The following is an 18,894-nucleotide window of genomic DNA, read 5'->3' on the forward strand; positions in this document are numbered from 1 at the left end:
TTCTGAGAAATACACCTTTGAAATTTGTTTTATTATCCTCACACATTTTATACATACTCATCGTTTATAGAATTTATAAAAAAGAATTGCGCATTCTTATGGGCCAAGACATTCCTTTCCGTGAATTTGACATGCTTCATTAAGCAGCTCCGTAGTAAAAATTAAAATTATCTTAGTTAGGGGGCTCGATCTCGATAGCCTACCCAAAAAAATTTTCTATGAATGTGTCTTGTAAAAGGCTTGAGCATTCAGTCTTGTTTGAGCTTTCAGTTATCAATTTTTAAGGAAGCTAAGTATTGGTCAAGGGTCGGTTTTAGACTATTTTGCAGAAGATTGTGTTCTTAGAGACTAGGGTCGAAGAAATTTATAAAAAAAAATGATTGTATTTTTGAAAATTTTATTAAAATGTATATCTTACTAAACTTTGTGAAAAGCATTTATAAATATGATAAAAAATGTTTTAAAAACAAATAGGGCAGAAGTAATGTTTTATCAAAAGAAAGAATTAAATGGTAACTTTTCAAAAGATCTTTTTAAAAGCTTAGACAAGGTTTATTTTGTTCATAGATGGTGTATCAAATATTAAGACAGTTATACATATATATTGTATGTATATCCTTTTATATAAAGTAGTAAGCGTTTTTTGTCTGTACTGAAGGATCTCGCTAACTGCTGAACCGATTTTGTTCTCCTTCACAGTGAAGCTTCTTATAGGTTCTGGGAAGGTTTTAAACTATTTTGGGGGAGGCTGTCTTCACCCCCCTCCCCCTAAAAATATTTTTTATCTTTTTGAAACTCAAATTTTATATGTGATGAGGTCGACTTTTCCTCCTCCTACCTTAAGTAAAGTGCCCCTAGATGCTTCTAGGGGCATAGCCGCTAGTTGTATAAAAAGGACTAACTTCGTTATTATAAAAATTAAAATAAAATAACAAAATATATTACAATATCAAATGATTTGTTTTGATAATGCCAAAAATATTAAATTTCTACATATATTTTTTTCTATTTTTGGGTGTTTTTTAGAAAAATAAATATTGTTTGAATGTATTTTGATATCAAATATTGAAAAGAGAAAGAGAGCCAGAAAAAAAGAAGGAGAGAGACAGAAAGAGAAAGAAAGTAAGAGAGAGGGATAAAAAAAGAATTAAAAGAAAGAAATAAAATATTAAGATACGATAGAAAGATAGACATGTAGAAAATACAATTTAAAAAAAAGAGTGTAAGAAATACACCAAGAACCAATAAATTACATTCTAGCAAAGCTATTTTTTACATTTTAGAATAAGATTAACATCCTCAAGAAATATACTTCTCTAACAATCAAAATAATCAGAATAAGTCATAGTTTTAATGTATAATAAGTACTCATATATCAACATATCTCAAGTCTAATAACATTACAACTACATACATGCTTTAGTTCAAGGACGTCAAAGCTCTTTATTTTTTTTTGGGGGGGGGGGAGTGGGATCTAAGCTTCTGGAGAAGATAAACTTTTTAGCACCTCAAACTTTGATTAAGTATGGGGAAGGGAACACCCCTTTACAACCCCCACTCTTTGGAAGTGTCTCTGCTTAGGTTGGCATAATAATGACACAATATTTTCACAAAGCATACAAACATCTTTACAGAGAAGCCTCGCTATAAAAAAATATGATGATGCGACACAAAAGTTGTTTTCTTCAATCTCTATTTCAACACAAATAAAAATAGGTGCTCTTTCATTTTAGACACAAATATCTTTAGGGATAAGCTAATGAAAGATAAGTAAATGTAGATTAAAATTATGACACAAGCAAGAATTCATATTTAGTATTACTACTATTAGAATCCTATATCTACGCATTTCTACTCATTATATTATTACGAGTTTTTGTTGATAAAAGCAATATTTTGGATCTCATATCTGTTGAACATGTTTTTTTGAAGAAATGTTGGAACACCATAGAATATCACTCTGTTATAAAAATACACGAATATGTTTATTTCAACATGATGTTAGTTAATCTTATAGCTAGGAGGCTGATGGAGGGGGGGCGCATAGGACTGAAAATAAAACTGGTCCCCAAAGTTTAATAAACACGTTATCTCATTCGTTGGCTTCAAAAATTGTAAGGCCTTTTAGTTTACAACTAATAATTATATTTTACAGAGGGGGTAAATTTGTTTACTAAAGAATTGGATTTAGGTCAATATATCGTCCGTTGTCTTATTCCTTAAGATCTCTGAATAATTTTAGAGTAAAGAATTGTCCAAATAATTTGCATCTTTTTGATTGACAGACAAACACCTTAAACTGTCAATATAATCGCCTCTAGTGTTTAGAACAAAAATCCAAAGTATCCATAAGCGAAGCTCCTCTAAAGTCAGAAGAAACAACAATGAAAAACATTCCCACATTGATTTGTAAGTCTAAACAACATTGTACATAAATTTGTTGCAAACTTGCGGAAATAGGATAATGTATAAGGGCATACTTTTATTTTTATGATTTAGGTCTATAGATGCTTTGCTTACAACACTGTGCTTTGTTGTTCTAGGAAACATTATTCCAAAAATCAGATAAATAGGATTTTTATATCATTACTTTCTGGTAACAATTATAGATTTGTTACGCTTCATAAATCGAACCTAGCTGTTTTAAGTTTTAAATCGATAGGACAATTCAAGCATGTATAAATTATCCGTTTTTTAAAAATAGGGTATTATCAGGTTTTAATAAAATAGATAGATACACATGGAGAAAGATATAAAAAGAGCAAGATAGATAGATACATATGGAGAAAGATATTAAGAGAGCAAGATAGATAGATACACATGGAGAAAGATATAAAAAGAGCAAGATAGATAGATACATATGGAGAAAGATATTAAGAGAGCAAGATAGATAGATACACATGGAGAAAGATATAAAGAGAGCAAGATAGATAGATACACATGGAGAAAGATATAAAGATAGCAAGATAGATAGATACACATGGAGAAAGATATAAAGAGAGCAAGATAGATAGATACACATAGAGAAAGATAAAAAGAGAGCAAGATAGATAGATACACATGGAGAAAAATATAAAGAGAGCAAGATAGATAGATACACATGGAGAAAGATATAAAGAGAGCAAGATAGATAGATACACATGGAGAAAGATATAAAGAGAGCAAGATAGATAGATACACATGGAGAAAGATATAAAGAGAGCAAGATAGATAGATACACATGGAGAAAGATATAAAGAGAGCAAGATAGATAGATACACATGGAGAAAGATATAAAGAGAGCAAGATAGATAGATACACATGGAGAAAGATATAAAGAGAGCAAGATAAATAGATACACATGGAGAAAGATATAAAGAGAGCAAGATAGATAGATACACATGGAGAAAGATATAAAGAGAGCAAGATAGATAGATACACATGGAGAAAGATATAAAGAGGGCAAGATAGATAGATACACATGGAGAAAGATATAAAGAGAGCAAGATAGATAGATACACATGGAGAAAGATATAAAGAGAGCAAGGCCAAAGTAATTTCAATTTGAGCCAACTCTATATCATAGAAACTAGAATGGAATTTATGCCATGGTGTTCTTTTCAAACCTGCAAAATATTTTTGACAATGGGAAACCTTCCCAGAAGAAGTAAGCCATCCCAGATTTAAAAGCCCCTTATAAATCTTCGTATGTAAAAAAAGCACATTTTTTTGTTAGCTTGTCCGTTAAGATCTCGCTAACCACTGAACCAATTGAGCTCTCAATTTTTGGTATTAGGATGGTTTTAAGCTATCTTATTATTAGAGATTTAAGTCTAGGAGATGTTTCAATGCTATTTGACTGCCATCGACATTATCTATTTGGTGTTCTTCGAGAGGTCTGCCCCCTAGAGTCAACTATTTCGTGTTAATATAGGTTTCTCGTATTAATGATGAATTGCTAAAACATGTCTTGAATATTTAGATAAAATAGAGGAACACTAAAGAAATGAAGATACATAAAAACAAGAACCTTAAAAATGATGTTATTTTGACCCTTGCCAAGGGGTCAATATTTTCTATTTTCTTATATAAAAGTAACAGGACGTCTGTCTGTCTGTCTGTGTGTTCCGAAGGATCTGGCTAATCGCTGAACCGATTCTCCTTTACAATTTGAAAATAGGTGAGGGGAAGGAATTGAATTTTTATCACCAATTTTGTTAAATTAAATAATCAAAATTAAGAGGTAGGGTACTGGTAGATTAACACCATATACACCCCTGCAATATTTTGGCATATGATTTTATACAGGGCAGTTTTTATAGCATTCCATATACATTTAAATAGTTTATTAAGAAATTCGCAATTGCTATGTCAGTACATCTATTATACTAAGTAGATGTATGTCTGTCCGTCTGTCTGTCCATAATTATATATGAATTTTCAAAACTGTTGACATTTTATGGAAAATCAATGTCAAGTGTTTATGTCGACTAAATGGCTTTCATATGGTTGTTTGCTACATTTCACCTATAAAACTTTGGTTTTCAGGGAAGCTTAAAATTAACCTTTGGCAAGTTTTAGGTTATTGAAGGGAAGAGAAAGATTGACATTTTTCATGATAAAAAAATTGTCATTGCGGACATAAATATTATCGACCTAACATTATTATAATGATATAATAACTGCAGTTTATGTTGATACTATCGGCTGTGCCCCTAGAATTTAGGGGCTTCGTATTAGAAGGGGAAGAAATTACCATAATAGCATGGAACCATCCAAGGCTTAATCTCATCAATGAAATAGTCTAACTACATCCCAGGACTTATTTAAAGCTTCCCTAAACTCAATCTTTCCAAATCTTAAGCTTCAGACAAAAAAAAACTACTACTTAACCAGTAAACGAAAACGAACAAAAAGACATCTAACCACATTCTTATGAGAATAGTATGTTAAATATTAGAATAAAATATTTACCCAAATGATAATTTTGTAAATATATTCAAAGTAAATTGAAATGTCAGATTATTAACATAAGAATAATTATTCAAAATACTCAGGGAGAGAGGGGACATTGAACTGTAATTCACGATAGTACCCAAATTTATTTTACAACGTTAAATACCTTAAAATAGTTCCAAACTAGTAGTTCCCAAACATTCCAATTAATAATTTCAATCCAGATAATGGGTTATTTTGTTTATCATAATTGGAGATTTGATTATTTTTTTGTCTTTTGTCTTATCCCTTAAGATCCCTGATGAATCCCCATTCTTATTATTCATATGATAATTTCTACATTGAATCTTTAACCAATTTATTATTCATAACAAGGATAAATTTATTCTTGTTCGCATAACACAACTTTAACAAGGATGAAAAAGTCCACGAAAGCATAGTTGACTAAATTCCAATAAAGGTTTTGTAAATTAAGTTTTTCATAGATGTTAATTCTATAATTAATGTGGACTTTTTAGGGACAAAATTCATGGATCTAAAGGGATAATACAATGGATAACAAATTGATAAACTTCCTCAAATTCAACTCTTCAGGTAGTTTAAACTCATTGGTGGAAAATCAAGAACACTGCAAGTTCGAACCAAACAGAGTTTTAAGCCAATGAGGGCATGTGTAAAACTTTCGGTACCAGTATAATTCACAGAAAAGAATTGTAAAGAAGCTTTGCTACAAATTAATGGTTTTTGGGACCAAAATAGTTAAGTACATACGTAAAGACGTACATACAAAATGCTGAATTATAGTGAAGCTTCGTTACAAATTAATGGTTTGAGGACAAGAATAGGTTAAAGGCAATAACGCATGTCATGTTCCTGTATATTTATCAGGAGGAAGGGAGGGGATAGTGGACTGTCAATTTGACAGTGTCAATAAAATTGGTACCCAAAAGTTTAAACCGCATTATCTTATTCGTTTTAAAACTTTGGGTCTTTTTATTGAGTTACAACTAGTAGTGTCAAAACATATTATTATAGTCATTAATTTTAATCTGTATGGTGGGTGATTTTGTTTAAAATCATTAGGAATGTATATCAAGTTATCGTGTATTGCCTTAACCCTTGATTTTATAGAGTTTAGTAATTTATATTCAGTAATTTTAATCATTTTGTATCTTCGCCCCTAGAATCCAAGGCATCTTTATTCGAAGGGTAAGAGGGGTAAAAAACCTAAAACTATCCCCAAGACTTTAATCGAGATATAATATAGCATAAAGCCATCCTGATGGCTATCTTAAGATGAGGATTTTTTTCCGAGGGCAGAGAAACTGAAATTAGAACCATACCGGTCCAGCGGTTAAATAAATCTCAAGTTACAGGTAGACAATCATTCTGTTACTTGTATATAAGGATTTGTAAACGTAGCAACTCTATAACTCTGTAGAAGTTTGAACATCTATAGATAGACACCTTAATCTTAATGAATAATAACTTTTGAATAAATAACAATAATAAGGTTGTCCCCTTTAGCATATTTCTAACAAGAATAGGATTCATTCGCTGAAGGGCAGCTTATTGGCATATCAAATATTCAACTATGTTACTCAACGACCTAAAGGGATATAACAATGGATGACAAATTCATATTCTTCCCTAATTTACCACTCTTTCGATAAAAATTATTGGTTAAAAAGTTTTGATACAGCTAGCTTATTCAACCAAATTAAGATTTTATAAATACCCCAAAGTTTTTATGCCTAAAAAAGAGAAAAGTGTTTTTAAAACTTTGGGAACTTTTATAATTTACGGTCTAATGTCCTCTCTTTTTTATCTAAACTTACAGAGCATCTACAAATCTATAAAATTAATATATCAATAATTTTTAACACCTTTTTTAGTGTGGGAATTGGATAAATTTAAGTTCACTTGAGTGGACATTTCTCTTTTTTTAATCATGTTAAAAAGTATGTACAAAACTACCCTTTTATATTAAGTAGTAAGGTTTTAGGTTGTTAAAAGCTTAAGAATTAAATAACTACTTAACAGATTGAGTTCTCCTTTTGGGGAAGCCTAACAGAGGTCAAGGGATGGTTTTAGGCCCATTATTTGAAATCCAAGTCTTGCAAATACGGTTGTTTAGGCTTTAGTTTTGTACCCTCCCTACAAGATGAGGATTAGAAGTTTCCTGTCTAAACGAAAATGAAATCTCCCCAAAAAATTATCCTATTATATAAAGTAGTAAGGTTTTTTGTCTGAACCTTAAGAACTACTGAAACGATTGGGTTCTCTAATTTAGAAAGTTTCCACATAGACCCTGTTATGGTTTTAGGCTATTTTCATAGCCGCTCTTTGTACTTCAGAGTCCCTAGATGCTAGGGGCGTGAACTCTAGTATCATATAAGGAAACAGTAGTCTACACAAGTTTCCAACTGTTTTAAAGATGATAGAATGAAATATTAACGTCAGAAAACAATAAGATTATATTTTATCTTTTGACCCCATCTACAGATTAATAATAGGCCACACACACACATTCACACACACCCAGAAACAAATTTGGAGGGAGGGAGGGGACATGGAACTGCAAATTACATTTTGTTCCCAAAGTCTTATTCGTTATCCCAAAAACTTTGGGTACTTTTGTTGAAATTAATTTGTTGGTCCCCAAACTAGACTAGTATAGTAGTTCAAACTAATCATTAGGGATTATATCAATTAATCATCCATTGTCTTATCCCTTAAGCTAACTATAGTATTTACTAACAAGATTATGTGAGTTTGACCGTCAGATGGGTTAGATAATGATGGAATTTAGAAAAGTAGTGTCTTCTTCCCTCACTGAATGACTAGCAGCTGACTCACTCATTCATTCACTATGTTAATCAAAAAAATATCTTTATTTATTTAAAATTTTCAGATGATATTCAATATTAGGTACAATATCATACTAAATAATATTGCCACGCCTCTTATGAAATTTTATTACGAATTTGTTTTCTTCTTATGCTATTTCTTGTTTACAATAATAAATAATAAAAATAATTTATTTTGGCAAAATTGTTAACTAATTCAGCACAAAAAAATACTAGGAAGTGTTAAAACAAAAAGACCAAAATTTAATATGTTTTAAAGTAGCACAGCAAGAGTTGCCAATAGTTAGAATAGATTAGTAAACTATAAAACAGTAATATTTGTTCCATATTTATTAAATATATGGACAGGTTACGGCAAAGCTTTAATAGCAAATAATAGAAAATAAGTATCAAATTATCATTGGTGGATAAGTTTGAACAAAGCTTTGCTACAAAAGAGTGCTAAAAATTTAGTTGTTTTATATAGTATACAATAATTCATTGTAATGTCAGAAAATTTTGAAATTAACATACTTTTATAGTATTACTAATAAATTACTTAAAAATAACTTTCATACTGAATTTATTAATAAATGGTTCTTATTGAATGAAGGAGGAGACATTGGACTGTAAATTTTACTGGTACCCAAAGTTTTAATAAGCACGTTATCTCATTTGATGGCTTTAAAATAAGGGGTAATTAATTTATTAGTTCAAACTAGCAGTGTCCCAATTTTTAAACTAACAATTCAAGGGATCCTTTTGTTTATCATCATGGGGGATGTACATGATTAAGTTAACTAACTATCTACTTATTTTATTATTTACAGTAATCTATGCTATTTAAGCGTACACAATTGAATTAATAATCTTATTAAAATCGAATTTTTAAAATCTGAATTTGAATATCCCAAAATGGGATTGGTAGATTTTTATCTTTATAATAGATATTTTCAAATAGATATGGGGTTCTTTTGTCTTTCAACTATTGTCCCACAAGTGAACTTTATAAAATTTTATGTTTGTTTAATATTTTGTCCGTCTTGGCCACTTTTTAAAGCCATATTGTTATTTTAAATAATCAAAGTTTAACATGGTTAAATTTTAAATTAGATTCACAACAAGGCTTTTAGTAATATTATAAGATTTATGTTAAGACTAAAATTGTTTTGGATAAATAAAATGTTTTCAATTTACTGAAAGACATTGATATTATGGTCACTAATTCTATGTTAATACTCAAATTTAGATTTTCTTTTGAAATATTAATCAGAGCATTAATCTTGTTAAATAGATAGATAAAATCAAAAGGAATTTTAGTTTCGTACATTTTTTAATAAACCATGCATTTCTTAAATACCTTTCCCACAATTTTTTGCTTAAAAACTTAATTTTCTAGTATAGTTTTGAAACTTTTCACAAGCGATAAAAATTATAACATTAATAATCAGTTTTGATAGCCCTTGAAAATCTTATGTCTTTTAATGTTACTATCCGGGAAAATCTGTCTAAGTCTTGTGTTATCTTAAACCATCTTTGTGAAATTGTAGTTTAATATATTTTTGAAAGTTGTAAAAATCTTAAAATATGGTATTTTAATTTTAAAAAAGACCAAAAATAAACAGTTTTTTGACCATTATGCAAGCGTGCTGTGAAGATTTTTTAGGGTTTATGTTTTTGGAGTTATCTATTAGTTTGTGTCTGTGTGTGTATGTGTGTGTGTGTGTGTGTGTGTGTAAGTATATGTGTGTGTGTGTGTGTGTATGTGAGTGTGTGTGGGAGGAAGTCCTTTGTATAAGAATAAAAAATGCTTATCTGATGTTAAAACTTATTTAATCTTTAAGGAATTAATAGTTGCCCAATGTAGGCGTATGTAGACGTTATTTTAGGGGCGGGGGGGGGGGGGGTTAAACCCCCAAGAAAAAACTTATAACATTACTAATAAGTTGGTATGTCTGTATGTACCAAATGAGCTCGCTAACCGCCTTTCCGAGATGATTATTGTTGGCCATGAGCAGGTTTTTATATATTTTGTGAGAGGATAAAATAACCTACATAACTTTAAAAATTTCATTGAAGATGCCAATTATATGCAAATACTAGAGTTGGCTCGATATAACTATCTCCCTATTGGCTAGTTTTCTATATGCATATATATTTCTCAATAAATCTATTTTCCTCACCCGGCATTACTATTTAAACGGAAGTAAATATTTAATAATTTAAATGATCCTAAAAAGATCTTTTAAATTATATTTTTTTCTTTACATTACCATCACCAAAGGGTTTATTATATGATTACAATTTTAGTTCAATATTTGAACACACAAAGTGTCGCCACAATCGAATTCTTTTAAAACAGAGTTTTCTTAAATTTATTATATCATAAATTTAAATTTTCTTTTTTATGATTAGAAATTAAATACTTCATTATAATGTAAATAGCAACATGAAATGAAAAAAATGAATTTGTTTTTAATAAAGTAAAATAATGGGTCTTATAGTTCTGGGCAATGAGAGTTTATTATGGATTATTGGAGCACTATGAGTTTTCAACGAATAGTCCTTGGAAAACTTGAGCTCGTTTATAGACATTTATTTCCTATATAGATCTGACATGGATCTTGAAGCAATTAAGCAGGCCGTTTTGTACAGGTTAAAAATTGGAAGATTTCATTAAATAAAAGTTATCGCAAATATACTTAGTAAATAATAAAATTAAAATAAATTTATAGCCAAAAAACTTCAGTTCACTTAAAACCTAAGGTTTGGGTTATAAACTTGGCTAATCAAAAAAAAAATACTTTTAAGGACCTCTAATCTAATCTTATTGCCTTTAAAACAATCTGATTGCGTGTCATGGGCTTTTTGTAAATAAAGCAATTTCATTGCAGCTGCAATTATAATTTATCATTTTGCATGCTTAGGGCCTTTAGTAAATTAAGTATTCTACGTTTAAATGCATTTAACTGCATATCTAACAGCCCTAGTCACAAAACAAAAACCTTATAGGTTGCTGAAGGTTTTTATTTGCAACAATAGTTTATAAAACCTCAATAAGCTCCAATCCTTAAGATATCAATAGATTATTGTTTAGTTTTTAAACTTCACCAAATATAATTACTTCGTATAGCTGGCAAATCCGTTTTCTCATACAAGATTTTGGCCCGCTCCACATTAGTTAAGAACTCGATTTATTTGGACCGAAAAATGCCAATCATTTCATTTTATAAACATTTCCTACCTGATAGATATAGATGGCGTTATCACGTGATCCGATGGCCAATAGACCGCCGTCCGGCGAGAATTTGATGGCATGAACCGGTTCTTGGCCGTCCTGAGACCGATACTTAAATTAGCTTTTCTCGTAATTGTTAAATTGTTTAGAATTTTATATTTGAGCATTAGTCTTTTATACCTAGTGATAATCGATTATTTAAACATTTAATTACATTAGATTTAATCTGACTTTGTTAACAAACAACAAGAAAATAATTTTTAAGTATCCATCCCTGGTGAACTCCATAGACTTCTCTGGTGTTGACATCAAGCACGACCCACTTGCCCTGCACGGTACCGACCACAATGATCTCGCCGTCGGGGGAGAAGGCGGCTGACTGGGCCTGCTCGCCGACATCATTGCTCCAGACCACCGTGTGGCTCAGTGTGTCCCACAAATGGATCATCCTAAACAATAACAAAGATTAATCTTATGAAAACGAACAAATAAAATCATGAATGGAGAAGTGGGCAAAGTGAGTTATAGAGCAGACTATCAGACAGAAAGAGAGATATTATGTGAAAATTAGTAAAAAAAATCACGAAACCTTTTAAAATGATATATGTATTTTGTAGCATGGAAGACAGACCGACGGACCAAAAAAAGTATATGTTGAATGGCTGTCTTAAATAGCATTACGTACTAACTGACGGACATCGAAGTAAATTGTAAAGTAGCTTTGCAGCTAAAAAAAAGTTTAGGTATGTTATCCTAATATATAAAGTAATAAGCTTTTTTTGTCTGTAGCGAAGGATCTCGCTAACTGCTGAACCGATATAGTCTTCCTTTACTGTGTAGCTACATATTGGTTTTGGGATGGTTTTAGGCTATTTTATTTTGATAAAATGGCTGGGTAGGTACGGCTTTAGGCTATTTTCCTGTCTTCCACCTTTCTTCGAATATTGAGTCCCTAGATGCTAGGGTAGCATTCGCTAGTTCACTATAAGTCACATAATGTCTGTAAAATAAAAATGGTTGGAATAAACTATTTGGCTATACAAATTTATCTTTCTATCTATAAATTAGGCTATAAATGGTAAATTCTTTAATTCTAAGATCTTTGCTAATCATGGACGTTGTCATCCTTGTATATATTTAGCTAATGTCCTGAATTCCTGTTTGTTCAAAATAAATTACTGTATACCCGTACCCATTATAAATTGGGGGTTCATCAACTTCCGCAGATGTATCTCATTATTAAATCACAAGAAGCGCATATTGTTCCAAAATTAACATAGACTGTCATCTAAAACAATAAAAGGGAACCTAAGAGATAAGATATTGAAGGATAAATTCATTTATACCCAAGGATGATTTTTTAAAATTAATACCACTTCTGTGGATCAAAAATATAGGTTAAAAAGTTTAGACAAATTAGAAACTAACCAATAAATTCAGTACCCGTCCAATCTTTTGAGCTAACAAATAAGATAACGAGGTTATAAAACTTTGGGTACCAGTATAATTTGTAGTCCTATGCCCCCCCCCCCCCCAACACTGCACTTTACAAATAAATAACCCTATGCGGATGTAAAAATATGCAGAAGTGATTGCACACTCAAAACTCAGTGATCCAGATTCCTGAAGATAAAATTTTTGAAAGTCATCTATTATGAATATAAATAAATAGCAGATAAAATCAAGGTAAAGATAGTTTCTCTGAAGAAAAAAAATCTTCGAAAAAATGGAGGATTTCGTGGATTTTTGTGTTGATTTGAGTAAGATGTTTACGTGGAAAGCATAACCAACATGAACAATTACTACTACAATCAAATATTTTTTTAAAGAGAATTTTGAATAATAATAATGCAACGCGTTTGGATATATCTATGCTTGAAACATGATTAAAAGCCTAGCTGAACTTTTTATTGTACATCCGCCTGTCTGTATTTTTACATATCCAAATATTGAATACAATCAGAATGTGTTACAGAAATGTGAATGAAAAAAAACACCCTTTTCTCTACGGCAATATTTAAATAGGTATCATCTACATATTAGATTTTTTTTTTTTAAAACGGACAAATCCTTTATATTGTTATAGTTCCATTGCAAACCAACCCTCATCATCAAATTAACTTCCTTTTTCCCCTTAAAGTTCTACGCCCCCCCCCCCCATTTATGTAAAAATATAAAATAAGGGGGGGGGGATCAGTTTCTTTTTTCTATTTTTAATCCTTGTTTGGGTCAAAACTGCGGGGTTACCCTGTACTCAACACAACCTAACCTATCCTAATAAATAAACTAATGGAAACAACAACCTCCCTCTCTTATAAGAGGAAGGGGTTTATATGCTCAACAAGGCACTTTAAGGGAAAACACCAATTACATTAACAGTCCAACAATAAATAATATTTCCCCAGTGAAAGTAGAAATAGTTACATATTCTAAAATCAAAATTAGTGGGTGGGTGGAGTTGATCCACTATGGCTATAAAGGAAATTTTGCGCATAAAAAATATTATACCTACGTTTGCTGATAACACCCAATCTATGAATAAGCAAAAAATATTTGAACGTAGGAATAGGGTAATTGCAAATAAAGGGAGTAAGGGTCCTAGGACAAACGCAGGAGTCCCAAACGTCAGAGTGGACAAACGCAAGAGTGAACACTAACCTAATCTATTTTAGACCAACTTATAGGTGTTTTAAATGCCTAACCCCTGCGGGGGGCTTATTTGTACATTCATATCTTAACCCAACCTAATCTGTATAGAAATACTTATTTAAATTAATATTTTAACACTCTTGCGTTTGTCCACTCCGATGTTTGGGGCTCCTGCGTTTGTCCTGGAACCTAAATTTGCATATTATGCTAATTTGTCTCCTAACGTTTCCAAACAATACTAATATACTAGTCTATCCAGTTTTAAAAAGTGTCATACTCAAGAAAGAAAAGCCAAACAAACAAAGGTTATAGATATGCTTTGCTATTAAGAAAAAGCTATTATCTTGCTACCATAAAAACACCTATCTTTGCAACTATAAAAGTTAGGGATCTTGAGGGATAAGACAATGGACTAGTAATTGATGTACACCACTAAAACTAAAATTTAACAACTACAGATTGATTTTGGAAGGATGCCTTCCTTTACCCTGTCAACGAGGTGGTTTACCTGGGTTTTCAGTACTGGTGACACTGACACGTTATGGCTGATCTACGGGTCTCCCTACCTTCCTATCTCCCCTTAGTATCACGCCTCGCTTCGCTTTGGATGGATGCCTTCCTTTACCCTGTCAACGAGGTGGTTTACCTGGGTTTTCAGTACTGGTGACACTGACACGTTATGGCTTATGTACGGGTCTCCCTACCTTCCTATCTCCCCTTAGTATCACGCCTCGCTATGCTCGGGTTTCAAGACACTAGGGGAAGCCTCGCTTCGCTCGGCTTCCCCACGGCACGGACACATTATGGCTTATGTACGGGTCTCCCTACCTTCTTATCTCCCCTTAGTACACTGCCCTCGCTTCTCTGACCCACGCCAAAACTCATATCGATGAAATGTTCCATCGATACAAGTTTTGGCGAGTTTTTCTCCCTTACAGATTTTGGCGAGTTTTCATCGATACAACTTTTGGCGAGTTTTTCTCCCTTACAGATTTTGGCGAGTTTTCATCGATACAACTTTTGGCGAGTTTTTCTCCCTTACAAGTTTTGGCGAGTTTTGATTCTCCTAGGAAATGTTCATCGATACAAGTTTTGGCAAGTTTTTCTCCCTTACAGATTTTGGCGAGTTTTCATCGATACAACTTTTGGCGAGTTTTGATTCTCCCTTACAGATTTTGGCGAAGTTGGAGGAAAGAGAAACTGTCCCAATTTTGTATATCTTTTGCGGAACAAGTTCCAATTACGTCATATTTTTCTTTCCCGAAAAAGGGAGGGGGGGAAGAAAATCTCTTCAAAAGAGATGGGGAAAACCCCCTTTTCTCCCATCTCTTTTTTCTTCCCCCCTTCCCTTTTTTTCTTTCCCCCTTCTCTTTTTCGGGAAAGAAAAATATGACGTAATTGGAACTTGTTCCGCAAAAGATATACAAAATTGGGACAGTTTCTCTTTCCTCCGAAGTTGAGTCTCCCTTACAAGTTTTGGCGAGTTTTCATCGATACGAGTTTTGACGAGTTTTTCTCCCTTACAACTTTTGGCGAGTTTTCATCGATACAAGTTTTGGCGAAGTTGAGTCTCCCTTACAGATTTTGGCGAGTTTTCATCGATACAAGTTTTGGCGAAGTTGAGTCTCCCTTACAGATTTTGGCGTGGGTCAGTCTCCCTTACAAGTTTTGGCGTGAGTCAGTGTTTGGATTGGGGTGGCCTAGGCGTCAGCCTGTACCAGCGCAAAATCTACGTCTAACCCTAAGAAAAGCCCTTGGTATACCAAGCTTGGTGTCCAGGCTTGGGTGCCCCAAGGCGTCAGCCTGTAGCAGCGCAAAATCTACGTCTAACCCTAAGATATAGGCTTGGTATACGGGTGTCCAAGGCGCCAAAATTGCATCTTCTTTGGATTAACATTATTGGTTGAAAAGTTTGGACACTATTATCTTGGAACCAGCCAATCAAAATTCGATGAAAGTACCCAAAGTTTTTGAGCCAATAAAAATATAAAATTTGGGAACCAGTGTGACTTATAGTCCAATGTCCACTCCCTTTCTGACATAATGTTGATACTATATTGATATTAATTTTTGAAACTTGATATCCTTATGAAATATATTCTGCATTTTCGTTATTTTATCATTTTATAGATATACAGGGGATTTAGGTATACCTATCGTACCACGACACTACCTGCCGTCCTACCTGTGCGGATGCAGGGATATTACTGGATGGTTCAATGGCCGATAAATAAATGTACCTGTAATTAATTTTAAAAAGAAGTAGAATACTTTTATCCATTGAACAGGTAAATTTTTAAACCAAAAGTCAGACGTGAAAAAAGATTTCGTATAAGGTAAAAACGTTTTATTTTTTAAAAGGCATCTCTAACTAAAATTTACAGACAGAACTTTCATGCAAGGTCATTCAATCAAATGGTTGGTTATCTGCGGGCTATAGGGCAACGTTGTACTTAGAAATTAATTATTATTTTTAAATAAAAACCGATGAATCATATATGCAACCACATATATTAATTAGGGTTGGGCCGGATAGTTTTTTGGCCGGATACCGGATATCCGGTCAAATTACCGGATATCCGGCCAAATTACTGGCATCTTATTATATAAAACTGGCGGCTACGCCCTTAGAGGCCTCTAGGGGCACTTGAGGGGGCGATTTCTCTTTGTAGAGTTGTGGTACCCTCCCCCAAAATAGTTATAAACCTTCCGAGGGCCTATGAGAAGCTATCCTGTAAAGGAGAACCCTATCGGTTCAGCGGTTAGCGAGATCCTTCAATACAGACAAACAGACAGACAAACAGATACACATCCTGTTACTTTATTATAAGGATTCAGGTTAAAACCACATATATTAATTAGGGTTGGGCCGGATAGTTTTTTGGCCGGATACCGGATATCCGGTCAAATTACCGGATATCCGGCCAAATTACTGGCATCTTATTATATAAAACTGGCGGCTACGCCCTTAGAGGCCTCTAGGGGCACTTGAGGGGGCGATTTCTCTTTGTAGAGTTGTGGTACCCTCCCCCAAAATAGTTATAAACCTTCCGAGGGCCTATGAGAAGCTACCCTGTAAAGGAGAACCCTATCGGTTCAGCGGTTAGCGAGATCCTTCAATACAGACAAACAGACAGACAAACAGATACACATCCTGTTACTTTATTATAAGGATTCAGGTTAAAACTTAAAAATTATGTAACTATTAAATGATCTTTCTTCTAAGCAATTAAACTAATAAACTATTACTACCCTCATTCTGTAATATTAACCCCTGTTGGAGGATGGGCGGGGAGGTGGCATTGAACGCATACCCCCCCCCCCCCCCCTGTATTTTCTCTGTATAAAAGGTAGAGCGCTATAACTAAATGACTTTCGAAATATGGGTATAACACATAACTGAGAGTTGGAATTTTTTGAATACTTCTTTCCTGGCGGGCACAGGATGCCAGCAAACCTGGCAAGGTCATTCAGGTAAAAAGTAAAAAAAATTTTGTACTTAAACAAAGCATTTCATGTTATCAAATACTTAAATATTCTATAGTCGTACATCCTTATATGAAATATAGGTGTTCAAGTCGATTTTAGGTTCCAGGTATAGTCCTGCAAGTCCTGAACCTCCAGGTCTCAAGAAATCTTTAAATGGTTCCTGTGACAGCAATTTTTGACTTAGAGACTTCAAATTTTAAATTTAGGCTTTTTATATGTCTTCATGATATATTACAATTTCATAAAATCCGTTGCTGTTTACCTGCCGACCGCCAGTTTAAGGCTTGCAGCTGCCAAGTACTGCTGCCCCCGCCAAAATTTATGTTTTGAGATTTCTATTATAAAATTTACATAAGATAAACATATTCAGAAAAAAATGTTCTTATAGCTTCATATAATAAGAAAATTACAGCCATTTCTAATTAAAAAAACAGAAATTTTTGTTGTAAAATATAAAATATTATATAGCCGGATATCCGGCCGGATAGTTTCAATATCCGGTATCCGGCCGGATATTGAAAATGGCCGGATATCCGGCCGGATATCCGGCCCAACCCTAAATTAATACATATCATTGAATTTACATGTAAATATGATAATAAAATAAAGGATTGTCCATATGAAATAAATTCTTTGGTGAAAAAAATAAGGTCTTGGTAAGGTTTTAAGCTATTTTATTTTTTGATACAAGGCTAGGGGTGCAGCCGCCAGTGAATATGATAAATTCAAAATGGATGTACGTTTTGTAATTTAGATTTGAAGTAGCATCATTCCAGATATTTTGATAAGTAATAACATTTGTAAGAAACATCGATTAACATTAAGTCTTAAATTGATCGGATATTTCTTTCATTATATTTAAAATAAAATAGTATTGATCGTACAGACCGTACAAACCAATATTTTAGAAAATCTTTACTTACCGAAGGCAAATACAGTTCTTTTTCGGAAGCCATAAAATCAAACCTTTGCACAAGTTAAAAAAATTATTAAATCTTAAAGCTGAATTATAATAGGATCAAAATTTCATAATTTTATTAATAATGCAGCTACTTTTTAACCCGAGGGATCTTAATTATTTTGTTGTACATCCCTAATGACGGTAAAGAAAATTGCTTCTTCTGTAGATTAAAATTATTGGTTAAAAAGATTGGACACTAGTCTGAAAAGAACAAAGCACGTTTCAGAAAAGTACCCAAAGTTATAAGAGTTTGGGTACCAGAGAAATTTGCAGTTCAATGCCCCTCCCCTCAGAGCTTTAACCAGAGAATTTATAACAAGTTCTTGCTGCGCTACTTAAGATATAATTATCCTTGATTTATTATTTTCATCATATATTATTCTACATTTGTGTGTTTTTATACTTAAATTATTCAGAATTTTATATTAATTGTGACTCAGATTTAATTAATTCTGTAAATTGTACATAAACCTATAAAGTAAAGCTTTGTTTATGTATTAAGACAATTTAAAACACTTGAGGCTTTGGGTGAAGCTGTTAGTTCTTAAAAATATGAGAAAAAAGATCTCTAAAACGGCTAAGATTACACCAGGGGACTTAAAGGATATAATAATTGAAATATATTCCCCAATTGCTATTAACAAAATTACTCCTTCTGTAGATTAAAGTGTCCAAACTTTTCAATTAATAAGGAGGAGGTAGGTTGTGCTAAAATTCCGTAAAAGTATGAGTTTTAAGGCTTAAAAACAGTAGTAGAACGATAACATTCACTA

At 32.6% G+C, this 18,894-nt stretch overlaps 1 protein-coding gene across 1 annotated transcript in view; it reads right to left on the bottom strand.

The window, feature by feature from the left end:
* Positions 1–18,894, bottom strand: part of LOC145316117 (echinoderm microtubule-associated protein-like 2) — a 49,530-nt gene that overhangs the window by 21,510 nt on the left and 9,126 nt on the right. Inside the window, exons 7-8 of the mRNA XM_080156429.1 lie at positions 11,296–11,471; positions 11,029–11,120 (exon numbers count right to left, since the gene is read on the bottom strand). Of these exons, the coding sequence (XP_080012555.1) occupies positions 11,029–11,120; positions 11,296–11,471 (268 nt within the window). The remainder of the gene's footprint in view (positions 1–11,028; positions 11,121–11,295; positions 11,472–18,894) is intronic.

This window comes from Acartia tonsa, chromosome 4 (genome assembly GCF_053477335.1).
Source record: "Acartia tonsa isolate MP-2025a chromosome 4, ASM5347733v1, whole genome shotgun sequence".
NCBI lineage: Eukaryota > Metazoa > Arthropoda > Copepoda > Calanoida > Acartiidae > Acartia > Acartia tonsa.